At 38.0% G+C, this 13,993-nt stretch overlaps 1 protein-coding gene across 3 annotated transcripts in view; it reads left to right on the top strand.

The window, feature by feature from the left end:
- The window catches only part of PPARGC1A (PPARG coactivator 1 alpha), a 300,453-nt gene that overhangs the window by 192,511 nt on the left and 93,949 nt on the right, over positions 1 to 13,993 (top strand). Inside the window, exon 1 of one of the 3 annotated variants that reach the window (XM_030800950.1) lies at positions 10,151 to 10,324. The exons of the other annotated variants lie outside the window; for them this stretch is intronic. Within the exon in view, the coding sequence (XP_030656810.1) occupies positions 10,271 to 10,324 (54 nt within the window). The 5' untranslated portion in view covers positions 10,151 to 10,270. Of the gene's footprint in view, positions 1 to 10,150; positions 10,325 to 13,993 lie in introns of those variants that run through there. 3 annotated transcript variants of the gene reach the window in all.

The raw sequence follows: 13,993 nt of genomic DNA on the forward strand, positions 1-13,993 counted from the left end.
AACCAAGTCAATGACATCGTTCAATAATGAGTTTTGAACCAAGAAGAAAGACTAAAATTTTAGAGTTGTAATGTTCCTTCACTTTGCTTATTCAAGAAATAAATACAGAGAATATGTAATCCTATTCCATTTTTTGATAGATGAGGAAATAGATCGAGAAAGTTAAAGTGGCTTTGTCCAAGGTCAGACAAACAAACCTAGACATCAAGTCCTTTGATTTCTGCTCCAAGGCTGTTTGTCTAAGTGGTTTAAGGGCCCCTTTAAGGAGGTAAGTTGGACATTTGGAATTTTTTTTTTTTTGACAGCCAGCAAACTTCAAAAATTTATGGTATAGAAACATTTATTTCTCTTTCTTTTCTATGCATTTTAAACTTGTTATCGAAGTATGTGGTACTGAAAAGTACATATATCATAAGAGTTTAGCTCAGTGAATTTTCAGTAACAAGGTACCCATGTAACCAGCAGAGATAGCAAGAAAGAAACCTAACTAGCTTGCTGGAGCCTCTTCCCCCTTGACTGTGGTTCTCCCTGCCCCGCCCCAAACCACCACCCAGGGCAACCTCTCATCTGATTTGTAGCCACCTAGGTTAAATATGTTTCTGTGCTTTATAGAAATGGAATTATAACATATGCACTTTTCATGTGTGTCTGGCTTCCTTTGCTTCACATTACATTTCTGGGATTTATCTACATTTTGGTGTGTAGCAGAAGTTCATTAATTCTCATTGATATATTTGGCCATACTTTCAAGTATAAAATCCCTAACAACCATAATACTCTAAGTGGAATGAATAGGTTTATTTCACATTAATTACTATTTAAATTGCTTTTTTCCTAGAAAATTAGTAGCTATAGTTTTGTGTGATTCTGGCTAAAACAAAATAACAAAGCTGAAATATGGTGCATCAGCAGTTACAGAGCATAACACAACGCAGGAAATCACTCTTGTCCTGTGGTTTTACGTAATAAGTGACATTGAATGATGTCATAGAGAAGACAAAGAGAGCACACAAGCTGAACATACCCACAGGAGAGCCCCAGGTGGGAGTTCCCACTTAGTGGCTTTGTATGGCTGTACAAAATGTTAGGTGTGGCCCGTTTTTAGGTGGCCTGCATGCAAATGGATCTACTAACATGGATGGTAGAAAGGTCCACCTCAGGGACTAGGCACGGTGGCTCACACCTGTAATCCCAGCACTTTGGGAGGCCAAGGGGCGGGGGGGCAGATCATCAGGTCAGGAGTTCGAGACCAGCCTGACCAACATGGTGAAACCCCATCTCTACTAAAAATACAAAAAAAAAAAAAATTAGCTGGGCATCGTGGTGCACGCCTGTAATCCCAGGTACTCAGGAGGCTGAGGCAGGAGAATAGCTTGAATCTGGGAGGCAGAGGTTGCAGTGAGCTGAGATTGTGCCACTGTACTCCAGCCTGGGCAAAAGAGCAAGACTCTGTCTCAAAAACAACAACAACAACAACAAATCCCCCTCAGAAATTGTTAAAGATGTATTTTTGTTTTGAAAAGAGGTAGAGAAAGAATTTACTCTGATCATCTGCTTGGTACAAAGTACAATCTGGACCCTTCAAAGAATAATAGAGGTTTTGACTTGTTTAAAATGGATCTCTCATCAACCTCTTTTTGCAGATTGTCTCACAAGCACAGAATCAAGGTTTCTTATGTCAGTTTTCTTATCGCTTCTTCTTCGTGGTTGCAGGAAAATGTGAATGTAATGCCAGTGAATACTGCTAGTGAGAACCCAGCGTTGTGTGAGAATGGCTGAGGGTTTATCAAGGCATTGTCCTGACTGAGGTTTATCATTTACCTGGTCATACTTTCCTTACTCCTATGTTGTCAGTGCTCCCTCTCCTAATTTCTGGTAGAGAAGTTAGTTTTCCTGTGACTAATTCACTCAACCTTAAAGGAAAACCTCCAAGCTGGTTGGTCTTAGGTGGCACCAAAGCATACATCTTCTACCTCTCACTCAATAGAGTTGTATGTACAAAGGAAACAGTTGAAAAGGAAATGCTGTCCTGTGATATGGTCTTGGTTTAGTACATTTGCTAATACTGTTATGGTAAAATATTAGGCATATGACCTTTTTTCCTCCCTCCACACCCTACTTGAATATCTCAGCTGATCCCTTCTAAATTAAAAATATGTACAATCTTTTACCAAATATAATGAGCTTTTTATTTAAGGAGAGTCTTCTCGTATTAGGAGGAAAGGATGTTACTTTAAGCTCTCATTTCCTTAGCTGCTATAGACCTTATTCTTATTTACAAAACCCTGAATATAATATCCACCCTCCTTTCTAAATCTTCTCTCTCTGGGTGACACCATTTCTAAATCACACGTAATGATTACCACATCAGTTGTGTGGTTTTCACACTTGCTGTGCATGCAGGGACTCAGTCTTACATATGACTCGTGCTACTTTCCAGAATTAATGATAAACAAGATGAAAACCCGCTGTTTCTCTGGGAAGCTACCTGAACTTTGTAAGAAATGCAGGTCTCTAGGAAGCTGATCTTCTCAGAGCCAATACCTGTGGTTGAAAGTATTATATTTCACAAGTTCTCTAGTATTCTTTTTCTAGAATGGTTGAGTGGTTAAATATCTGTATTGCAAGGAAAATGATAAAGCTGTGCTCTTTCAGCAACACTGAGCACCAGTTGCCTTTCTTGTACAACATCTCTGATTTCCGGTGTCTTTGTGAAATGAGACATTTGGATTCACCCTGTGCAAAGAAGGCTTCCTGAGTTGTCTGTCAAGACAGGCACATCACTGCATTTTAGATCTGGCAGAGATCTTTGATTTAATTGAATCTGGCCATCTTTGTTGACAGATAAGGAAACCAAGGCTCAGTATCATTACATGAGCCACCCAAAGTCGAGCTGGCAAGTGACATAGCTGAATGAGGGCCATGTTCTTCTTATCATGCATTTTCCTTTCATTTTGGGCTGAATCAAGATCCTCAAAATGACTCCACCTGTCAGATAAACTTGAGCCTCCGATACTCACCTTAAATCTCATAAGGCTGGCTGATTTTGGTTTCAACCTCATTACCCCTCTTCTTACAAATATTCTTAATGGTCAAAATAACGAACACCCATGTGTAGGAAGAATGATCTGCAGAAAAGGCCCAGGAAATTTGAGAACATGAAATCAAATTGGCTGATATAAAGCTTTCATTCCTATGAATATAGTTGACCTTCCAGGGGAAAGAAAGTGAGTTATCCCCTCTTGTGATATTTGAGAAGCCAAACATGAGCTTTCTGCCCAAGCACGGGCCCGCAACATGGCAGCATTTACACAGGTTGTTTCACATTTAGGGATGGGCTGTGTTCCAGAAATTTACTTGCTTGTCACCAGGTTGAAATTGGGACTGCATTTTCCTGGTCAAATCAATTTCAATCATCTCCAGTGGAAGCCATGTCTCTAAACACTCTTCCCCTAAGTCTTTGCTGGTGGCCCCTCCTTTTTTTCCCAGTTAGTTGGTAGACCCTCTTCTTGAGAATTATTCTTACCAGTTTATTTATACCATTCTTGAAAATATTTACTGTTGTATAAATGAATGAAGTTTCTTTAACCCCACCCGGGCTAATTAAGATTTTTAAAGAGAAAATTGACTTAATAATTGATTAAATTTCAGATTGAGAAACAAAGGGAAGATGGTAGTGGTGTCTGGGGGATAGTGGTTTTGGGTCTACCTCTGAGGCAAGCTGATAGGAGCTGATAGCTTCCTTCTCTCCAGAATTCTGGGATTTCTAAGTATACCAGGTACTAACTTCCCTCAGTGTTGCTCATGAGCTTTGCATCCTAAGTGGAGTAGCTGTTGGACTTGGTGTGACAGGCAGAAATGGCTTCATTTTAAATATATGATGAATATTTGAGATACAATATTGGGCGTCAGGGGCTATTTCTATCTGCTACATTCCCAGTATGTTAAGCAGGCATGGCTTTAATACTGAATCTCTCTGTTCCTCTCAAAACTGAATAATTCTTCTTCTTCTGAATATAAAAGTCATGCATGTTTATAAGAGAAAATTTGAAAATTACAGAAAGGCACACTCACATAAAGGAACTTAAAAAGTACTTATAATGCCATCAGCCACTACGAACAGCTTGTTATATTTCCTCCTCATCCTCTTCTTTCTGAGGATATATTTTTACCGGTAAACTTTTCATGATTGTAGTTTTTTCAAGCTTCATTTTAAACCCTAATATATTTTGAACACTCTCCCATTATGCTATTAAATATATTTTACAACAGATTTTAATGATAACATTAAATAAATATATATATGTATATACATCTCTATAATTTATTGAACCAGGTCACTTAATGTTGGATATTCACATTGCATTCAAGTTTTCAATAATACAAATAATGTCGCATTAGGCATCCTCATATGAAAAATCTCTGTACACATTCCCTTATTTTTGCCTCAGGATGAATTTCTAGAAGTAGATTTTCTAGGTCTATGAGGTTTTTAAAAGTTTTGAATATATATTGCCTGCTTGCTCTGTATAAAAATTATACCCAGTATAATCCTACCGGTAGTATCTGACATCTATTTTTTGATTGAGCTGCTAAATGTAGAGGTCAATCCTAGAAGTGGTTGTCTTGGTTAAGGATGTTTTCTTAAAAATCTTGTGTCTAATTGGGCTAGCAAATATAAAGTAAGAGTTTATCTGTCACCACAAAATTGAGCTTAGACCTCAAAGCTAATTGCTTCTTAAGATGAGAATTTATTTCCCTTCTACCTCTCTGACATGTTTGGGATATATGTATATACATATCAGTTTTGTTAGAGCAAAATTCAAACATCAAAGCACTGGAAAAACCCATAACAGAAACACAAGTCAAATAACCAAAAATCCTTCCAAGACTGCCTGGTGGTATTAAAAAAAAGAAAAAGAAAAAGAAAAAATATATCTATTTATTGTTACCTTTTGAGACTATTTGCAAAATACAGTTTTGTTTTGTTTTGTTTCCCTAAGATCGAGAAAAGCTAAGCTAATTAGGACTCAAGCACTAAAAAATAAGTATCGGGGGAACAGTTTGATTGCTTTTTTTTTTTTTCAGTTTAACAATTTGTGTACCTCAATTTTCCCTGGCCCTTACTAACTTCAGCTAGTGCAAAAAAAAAAAATCCTTCTTAGTAAATGAAATATTATATTATGTATTAAAGTTCAGTATCACTTTAAAATTTTAAATAGTGCCAAATTTGACAATATGTAGTATGCCTTATTCAGTTCCAGTTAAAAAAAAAAAAACATTGCTAGATAATCCTGTTGAACATTTATCATCTAAATAATCAATAACTGTCTGCATTATAGATAAATTAACCTGGAATAATTAAGGTAAATGAAAATGTAGATTCACAAATACAACACAGTTGAACATCAGACAAAATCAGATTTTAACCACCCTTTTATTATCTCTTATTTCTGTGCTTAATAAGCACAATTGTTGCTTTATGTTTTGATTAGTCCAATTGACTGCAACTCAGATTAATTTTCATATTATTTTTTGTTCTAATATGAAAAACACCAAAAGCACATTTTGAGGTCCAAATTAAAATAGAGGCTGACTCAGTTCCATAGAGCCGGTCTGCAGAAGGTTTTACTGGAGATGAGAGATGTTTTTGCTGAGATTGTCTATCACAACTTGTTTATTAAAAAAGTCAAAATAAATGCTAGGAGACATTCAAGCTGTCTTGATTTTCCTGTAGTTATTTCTTCAAAGGTTCTTTGTTCACATGGACATCACTGTGGCATTTTTTTCAAGCAAAATGAGGTTTAATTTTAAAGTATTTATAGAATAGAAGTCTTTGTTATATCCTATCCTGCTACCAACTTTTGTGTTCTACGCAATCTCTGCTTCTAACCAGAAGCCCAAAGCATGTGTTTAGACACTGATGTGGGGTATCAGGATCAATTAGTCCCTCTAGGAATTAAAAGCAAGCAATTGAATGCCTGTTAACAATGATTAACTTGAAAAATATTAGCAATTCTAGGCAGGCCCCTTTGCTTTCTGGACGAATGCTCTAGGCAGGCAGCATTCCCAGGAATATTGGTTTCCAGCTATGTAGACTGTCCCTCAGTTATAAAGTTGCCTCCGGGGTCTTTGCTATGGCTTTGATTTGAGGATGATTATTGTTCTTATGGATGAAACTTTAGTTCTTCCTAGAAAGACTTTCAGCGATTTGCATGCTCTTTCCAGCTGCCCTCTAAACCTTGCCCAGCCTTATTTTTCTCCATTGTAAAATGGGTACACAGGTCATCTTTATTGGATAGTTTGGAGGACTAAATTGATTGAGATGTGGTATATGAAGTGCTGACCTTAATGTCTAGCCCATACGTGGTCTGCTGTATATGTTTTGCTTTCCAACTTTCTTTCTTGAGAAGTTTCTGCATACATATATTCTTATGTAGTTATTGTATAAATAGTGTGTATGGAAACATTCCCGAGGTTGTATTTTCCTGTTCTTTTTTGATTTAGAAAACTAAAACTACCGTAATTTTCTGCTGTGTGTAAGAGGGAAAATGTGCCTATGAACTGTATTCAGCAAACTTAAAATGTTAAAGCTCTCGGTCACCTTTTTATGCCCAGTAATGATAAACTGTCAGTTTCCTTATGTTATTTGGGAATTTACTAGCAACTTGTTGCAGATATCACAGTAGATACATCTCTTATGTATGATCTGAAAGAAGCAGCAGTCTGGTAGTTTTTTGTTTGTTTTGTTAAAATAAAAACTTATAAACTTATAAAAACAAGTGAACAAATATATTTATCCTAATGGCTCTTCTGAGTTTGCGTCTGAAATCACCTATATTCAATATAGACAACAAAACCAGTTGTTTTTGCTATTGTCTGAGGTTTTCGAGTTTCGGGGTTTGAATTTGATTCTAATTTTTAGAAATCGGCAGTTGTCTGAAATATGGAGGGATGGGAAAAGCCTTTAATTTGGAGTAGGAGTGAGGAAGGAAACCCAAATGTTATACACTTCATTCAACATATTTGTTAGAGAATTGAATTATTCTCTTGAGGTTTTTTTTTTCTCTTTGTTAGCAACTCGAGATAGATTCTCCTGCCTCTACTAATACTGAAACCCTGGAAAATGTTAACAGAACTACAGAGGGGAGAAATTATCAGGATGGAATGTAGGCTCTGTGTAGATATGCAACATTGGGGGCACTCAGCAGATGTTAATAAATACCTCTTTCTATTGTTGAGAAAAAATGGGTTTGATTTGGGTGTGAACTGCAGTGGTCAACGAAAGGAACTTGTACCTCACCAGGGTGTGTTTTAAGCAGTAGAAGAGGAATCTGGGTATTGATCCAAGTGACATTGGTTTTTCATACCAAATTATTCTCCATTTTTAAGGGCTGTCATCCCCCTAAAATTGTAAGCTCTCTTGTGTCCATGTCATATGCTTTCTTGGCAGTCCTTGTGATACATGGCTGTGCACACAGTAAGGTTTCAATAGATCCTTGTTGTCTGAAACCAGATATTTGGAAATTTTGGAGATAGAGTTGACGAAGGGGTGAAAGGAGGGCTGTGGGTAGAGAGTGAGAGAAATAGTCAAAGCAGAGAGAGAATTAAATAGAGAAATGGCCCAGGGAACCAGAAAAAAACCAAGGTTGGTGAGCAATGAACAATATAAGTTCTCCAGAGAAAAGAAAAAAAAAACTGGACAGAAGAAAAATTTTAATCTGAAGAGTTAATTAACAAAATTATAAAACCTCTAAAACATCTCTCTCATTACAGTTGTAGTTTTAAGACAAAAAAAAAAGTAGTGGAAAGCACTCTAATTTGTCCTAGGAATCTATTTAATTTTGATTTGTCCAGTAATAGAAATTTGAGGGGAAAATGCAATATACTGTAGTTTATAAGTCCTTTAAATGTTGTTACTTCTGAATTCCATCCTCTTTGTGATAGTGAGAGTGAAGAAAAAACAAGTGTATTTGAAATCACTTCTGGTTTCAGTGCATGTGCTGATTTGATTTTTTAGAAGTAGAATTAGACGGCAAAAAGTAAGAAAACCCTAACAATACAATCTGGGCAGGTTAGAATATCAAAAATTATAACAAGCCTGTTCTAATGTAAAGAACATCTCTAAAAGATGTGAATAGGTTTTAAAAATATGATGAATATCTAGCATTGGATAAACACACAAAAAAAGTATCAGTGAATATCACAGTGGAAGAATCACATGATAATAATTAATAAACATTGACTCTTCTTGGCCAGGTGACCAATATTATTTCACAGTTGATCGTTGAGGGTAGAGCCAATGACCTTTGTCCTGAATTTTAATAATTTACTGAAGTTTTACATTAAATCAGAATATAATTGGGAAGAAAATTAGTGTTTCTTTGTGGGGAGTGCAGAGTAATGCCACTAATTGCTTGTATAAAAGCATTCCCGAGGTTGTATTTTCCTGTTCTTTCATTAGAAAATTAAAACTGCAGTAATTTTGTGCTGTTTGTAAAAGGGAAAATGTGCCTGTGAACTGTGTTCAGCAAACTTAAAGTGTCAAAGCTCTTGGCCACCTTTTTATGCCCAGTAATGATAAACTGTCAACTTCCTTACGTTATTTGGGAATTTACTAGCAACTTGTTGAAGCTATCACAGCACACAAATCTCTTATAATATGTATGGTCTGAAATAAGCAGCAGTCTGCTGGTATTTTGTTTCTTTTGTTCTTTCTTTCACTTTAATATTTGAGCAACTTAATATTTAAAATATGTGTTAGGGCAAATCACCATGTTTTTCTGTTTAAGGAGATGGACAATGAAGAACAGGGTAAATTAACCTCAGTAGAATAGTGCTTTACAAATTATGTTTTGGTAACTGGGGAATTGTTTTCAGGTAAATTATTATCCAGTAGAAGAATTGAGCTGATTCTAAAAGTATACTGGGTTTAAAATTTTACATGTTTATTCACACAGATACATACATGTGTACATCTCCTGGGAACTTGGAAGGGTTAAGTCAGACCACTGTCATATTACAGGAAGTGTTTTTCCACTGTGGCCGGTACCTTGAGTTTGTTATGTATTCAATATGTAGTGTCATCATAAAACAGTTGCACCTGCATTAGCCCTCATTGTCTCAAGGTACAAGCTGAAAAATAATAGAAAGTAAAGCTCAGGAATTGAGTATTTCTGCTAATAGTGTGTTGGTATTTTTCCCTCAGTTCACGGACATTCTTGATTTCAAAATGCAAACTACACAACCCAGGGCACTAGGGTTGGAATTCAATGTTTATTCAAAAAGGCACCCTAAGGCAGTTAGGGAGGAAACGCTACATGTATGAAAAATAGGAGCTGGGAATCTAAGCTGATCTGAGCACAGCAGCAGCGACTGTATTTACTAACACTTGTTTTCTGGGAGCCTATGACAGAAATGGAAATAATTAGAAGGAAGCTGAAAGGATGGGGTTTTGTGGCTTGTTCTCCTTATATGGAGCAAAGAAAACTGCAGCAACTCTTCGGGAGCTGGTATTCCCTACTGCCATGGGGGCAGCCGAATTCTGGGTGGAGGAGTTTGTTTATACCTTAACACATACAGGCTACTTTGTTGATTAAACAAGCAAAAAAAAAAAAAAAAAAAAAAAAAACCCATTTGTGCTTTCAAACACTCCCTCAATGAGAAAATGTCTCATAAAAATGCATCATGTGATAAGCTCTTGCTTTAGTCCCAAACTGAGCTTGAGTCCACTTGGAGATGTTAGAATTAAAGAGTTCTTAGGGAATACACATTTTAGCTAAGAACATAGTTACTCTGTCATGAAACAGGGAGCTTTGACACTTGCTTGTTTTGGAAGGAAAATAAATTAAAAAAAGATTGCAGGGGATTTTGGTTATTACATGGCCAGGGCTCCGTTTAGAGTCTGTGGCATTCAAAGCTGGCTTTAATCACAGCATGATGCTTGAAGCCTCCAAAAGTCCAAGTGTTTCCTTTCTTTCTTTCTTTTTTCTTTTCTTTCTTTTTTTTTTAAAGCGTTACTTCACTGAGGCAGAGGGCTGCCTTTGAGTGACGTCACGAGTTAGAGCAGCAAGCTGCACAGGGGAAGGGAGGCTGGGTGAGTGACAGCCCAGCCTACTTTTTAATAGCTTTGTCATGTGACTGGGGACTGTAGTAAGACAGGTGCCTTCAGTTCACTCTCAGTAAGGGGCTGGTTGCCTGCATGAGTGTGTGCTCTGTGTCACTGTGGATTGGAGTTGAAAAAGCTTGACTGGCGTCATTCAAGAGCTGGATGGCGTGGGACATGTGCAACCAGGACTCTGAGTCTGTATGGAGTGACATCGAGGTGAGCTGGGGCAGGGCTCGGCGCTGCAGCCAGGACTGACGCTTCCTTCAGATGCTATTATTCCTGTAAGGGGGGATGGGCTTGGGCAAAGAGAGGAGCCCGGAAAGTAGTCCAGGCAGGAGCTTTTAGAAGGGAATCTCAATCTTATCTTAACTCCAATAAGTTTGCTATTTTAAGGTGGCTCTGAGATGCCTTGAGCAAATCAAAGCTTAGCTGCTGTCATCAGTATCTGTTGCAGTTAGAAACTCTTTCCATGTGACTTTGGCACTGTTTCTACTCATATGCAATATTTATGCTCTAAGATATTGATATGAATCAGAAGCTGAAGTCTTTCCAGTGGTGTTTAGTGGCCTGGTTGGAAAAATGCCATTTCTATTTATAATAGGACGAAGATAAAAATATTAAAATGGATGTGTTCAAATATAGCCCATTTTGACTCTAGTCCGGATTTTTTTCCCCCCTCTGTCTCTGTTCATCAGAGAACTTACAAAATCCTAAATAATCCTGCTGGGCTATTTTAGATTGCTTTTCCCACAGAACACAAAACAACGATGCTGCTTCCTTTAAAACTATACGTGGTTGAAAGATTTGGCCAGCGAATAAAAAGAAATGCCTGGCAGTGCAAGGTTTTCCGTTCGCGTCGGTGGCAGGGAAGCCAATGGTTAAATCTTCCTGTACCACGGAGAGCTGCCTGAAGCCGAGAGAGAATAGAGTTTATGCAGGACTGTGTGTGGAGCTGCTCGCTGCTAGTGTAAAAATAGACAGCAATACATCAATTCCACAGTCTCTGCTGGCGACAATTCATACAGGGGGAAAATAACGCAAGCAGTTTCCTCGTAATCTCTGGAGTCTAGTGGGAGGACAGAGGACCTCGGCGTGTTTGCATTCAGCACAATGGAATGTTCTCGGAAGGAAAGTTTGGGCAACTTGGGAAACAAGCGAAACTTTCTGTGGACTCTGGTGAGATGGACTCAAATTGAATTGCATGGAGGATCCCAGCTGCTAACAATGAATCTGGCAAAAGACTGCGAGTGTTTCCTCTGGGTAGCTGGGGGCACGTAGGGTAAGGGGGAGGATCAAGCCCACACGTGATTTGATTAAATAAGATGTCCATGTGGTACAGCGATACACATCTAAAGTGAAAATAATTTGGCCAAGGCCGTCGGTGAATGCATTTTTCCTATCTAGCGAGGCATGCCCGGGATTCTTAACTCTTTGCTGGGTTTGCAAATGTTGGCTCCATTTGCCCTCCCTTGCCTTGGTAGATCGTATTTGTGGATTGTAATTGTTATCTTGTTCTGATTTCTTGGTAAGGCGGAATAGATATGGATAATTCATATGCCCTGTAGCCATTATGAGTCAGGGTTATAAGTGGCTTCAAAGTCCTAATTGTCTTTGAGTAGCCGGAGTGTCCTGTGGGTGGTTGTCTGGCTGGCACTGTGGGTCTCAGCTGCTGTAGTTTCATTTTTCCATCATGTATTATTCCTGATGCTGTTAGGAGTTGATTGAGGAACTAGATCATATGGAAATAAGGAAGATTTATTTTAATCATTGGAATTCCTGCAGTCATTTTCAAATAAGCATCAGAAGCATTTAGAACAGTGGCCTTTAAATTTTTTTCTTAAGGAGGAAAGGTCTTGGCTACTTGTCCAGCCATGGATGGAGTCGCCAGTCGGCTGAGATTGGCCAGTCACTTCTCTGTTGCACCACAGGCAGCTAGGTGCTAGAAGCTTTGCCTACATGGCAGCGGCTCTGGGAATCACCTCCGCCTGTATAAAATATTATGAGCAGCAGGTAGTGTTGGCAGTTTTCATTTTTTGAATCATTAATGTTTGCTGTCATCCTAAAACGTATTATGCCCTTTTGCACATAATGACAGGGTAGTACATTGGTTAATAAAGGCCTGTATCACTGTAGCTACTTGGAGTGCCCTGTGTTTCACAGTTTAATGAAGGTGATGTACAATAAGCTTACTAAGATTGATAGAGACAATTCACATGACATAAACCCCACTAAGACTGTCATTCTTTACTGCCCCTCTCTCTACCTCCTTTCCCCTGTCTTAACTAATTTTTTTTAAGAACTGAGTTTCTTTTTTCATTAATATAATTAATTTGGCCAAGTCCACTCCTTCTTCTCTCTCTCTTTAAAATTTACCATCAATGGCACAAAAACCTCCAAAAGGTTAATGGAGAATTATACTTAATTATAATGATTCATTATCATCAGTGCAGTTAAGCTAATTTATTGTCTGCTCCTTAACTAAGAGAAAAGTCTGTTGGGGTGAAATAACATACAATAATTAGCCTTTTGTGTTTAGTGACTGCTTTATCCTCTTAAATCTTATTATAAAATTGAGGCTACAGTTGTGAAATAGCTGTCATAGTTGCAAAGAGGCAGTAGAATGTGTCTGTGTAATTGCAATAAAGCACACCTGTTACAGATGTATAGGGAAACAGTAAATATCAGCATGTCAGATGAGGACAGTTACAGGGCTTGGACTGTTAAGTCTGGCATTGTCCAAAGGCCAAATATAAATTAATAACAGGAACACTTGCTACCACTAATGTGTTTTAGATTAGCAGGATAAAGACACATTCAGAAGCACGGATTTTATTAGCATGTCAACATTGGCAAGAATGCATGCACTTTTCTCAACCATAACATAAAAGCAAAATGAGAGAGAGAGAGAGAGAGAGAGAGAGCACGAGTGAACAAGTGAGAGGAAGGAAAGGAATATGTAAATGACAAGATAGCACCAACACAACAAATTGACCTGGTCTGTTCAATGGTTTTCAAAAGTTATTTAAAAATACATATTTATGGAAGGTTAAAGGGTTTTGAACAAGTCATGCCAAAGAGTGCAGTTAAAGAGAGGGACAACAAGAAGTTGTCCACAAATCAGTATGCCACTTTAGCATTCCAAAACATGGCTGGTTCCAAAGTTTCACAACAGGAACTGAAGCCATACATAGAGAGCCTACATTTTCTTGATTATTTTTACTTTTGTGTTGCTATTTTTGTTAATTTTTTTTTTTTTAAGACTATGCCCCTATAAAATCCTAGTGTATCTTGCACCATTGAAAAAGTTCTCTCCCTATCTCTGAATTGGTGACATTGAGGAAAAGTTAAGATAGTGTATTTGGGCTTGGAGGATCAGCTGTGTGGGCAAGAATGGAGTCTGGGCGGTGTTACAGCCACAACCAAATATGAGCCTTGTACCAGAACGAGATCTCTTCAGCCCAGCCTCCACTTACTTATATGCCTTGTCAAGTATACTGACCTGTAATTTTGGGCTAACTCAGATAATAAAAGGAAAGACCAATAAAATGATAAGGAAACAGTTTTGATGGTGAGGACGGCCCTTTCTTTGCATTCCCTTGTCCCTGCTGCCAGGGATCTCACTGGGGTCCAATGGTCTTAGAAAAGGATGGCAATGATTTTCAGTCTCCCCCCATCCTCCCCTTACCAACTGCTGACTCCATTACCCAGTACTTACTTCTCAGCGTGTTGCTTTTGATCACGCTGCTGCATATGACCTGTGTAATGTGGCCTGCTAGGAATCCCTGCCAGGGATAACAGGGGTGCTTGAGAAAGAAAATCTGCATAAAACTTATTTCATTCAAAATGTAAATGTCAAAGAGCATCTTTCATTTTATGCCTAACTGC

The sequence above is a fragment of the Nomascus leucogenys genome, chromosome 20 (assembly GCF_006542625.1).
Source record: "Nomascus leucogenys isolate Asia chromosome 20, Asia_NLE_v1, whole genome shotgun sequence".
NCBI lineage: Eukaryota > Metazoa > Chordata > Mammalia > Primates > Hylobatidae > Nomascus > Nomascus leucogenys.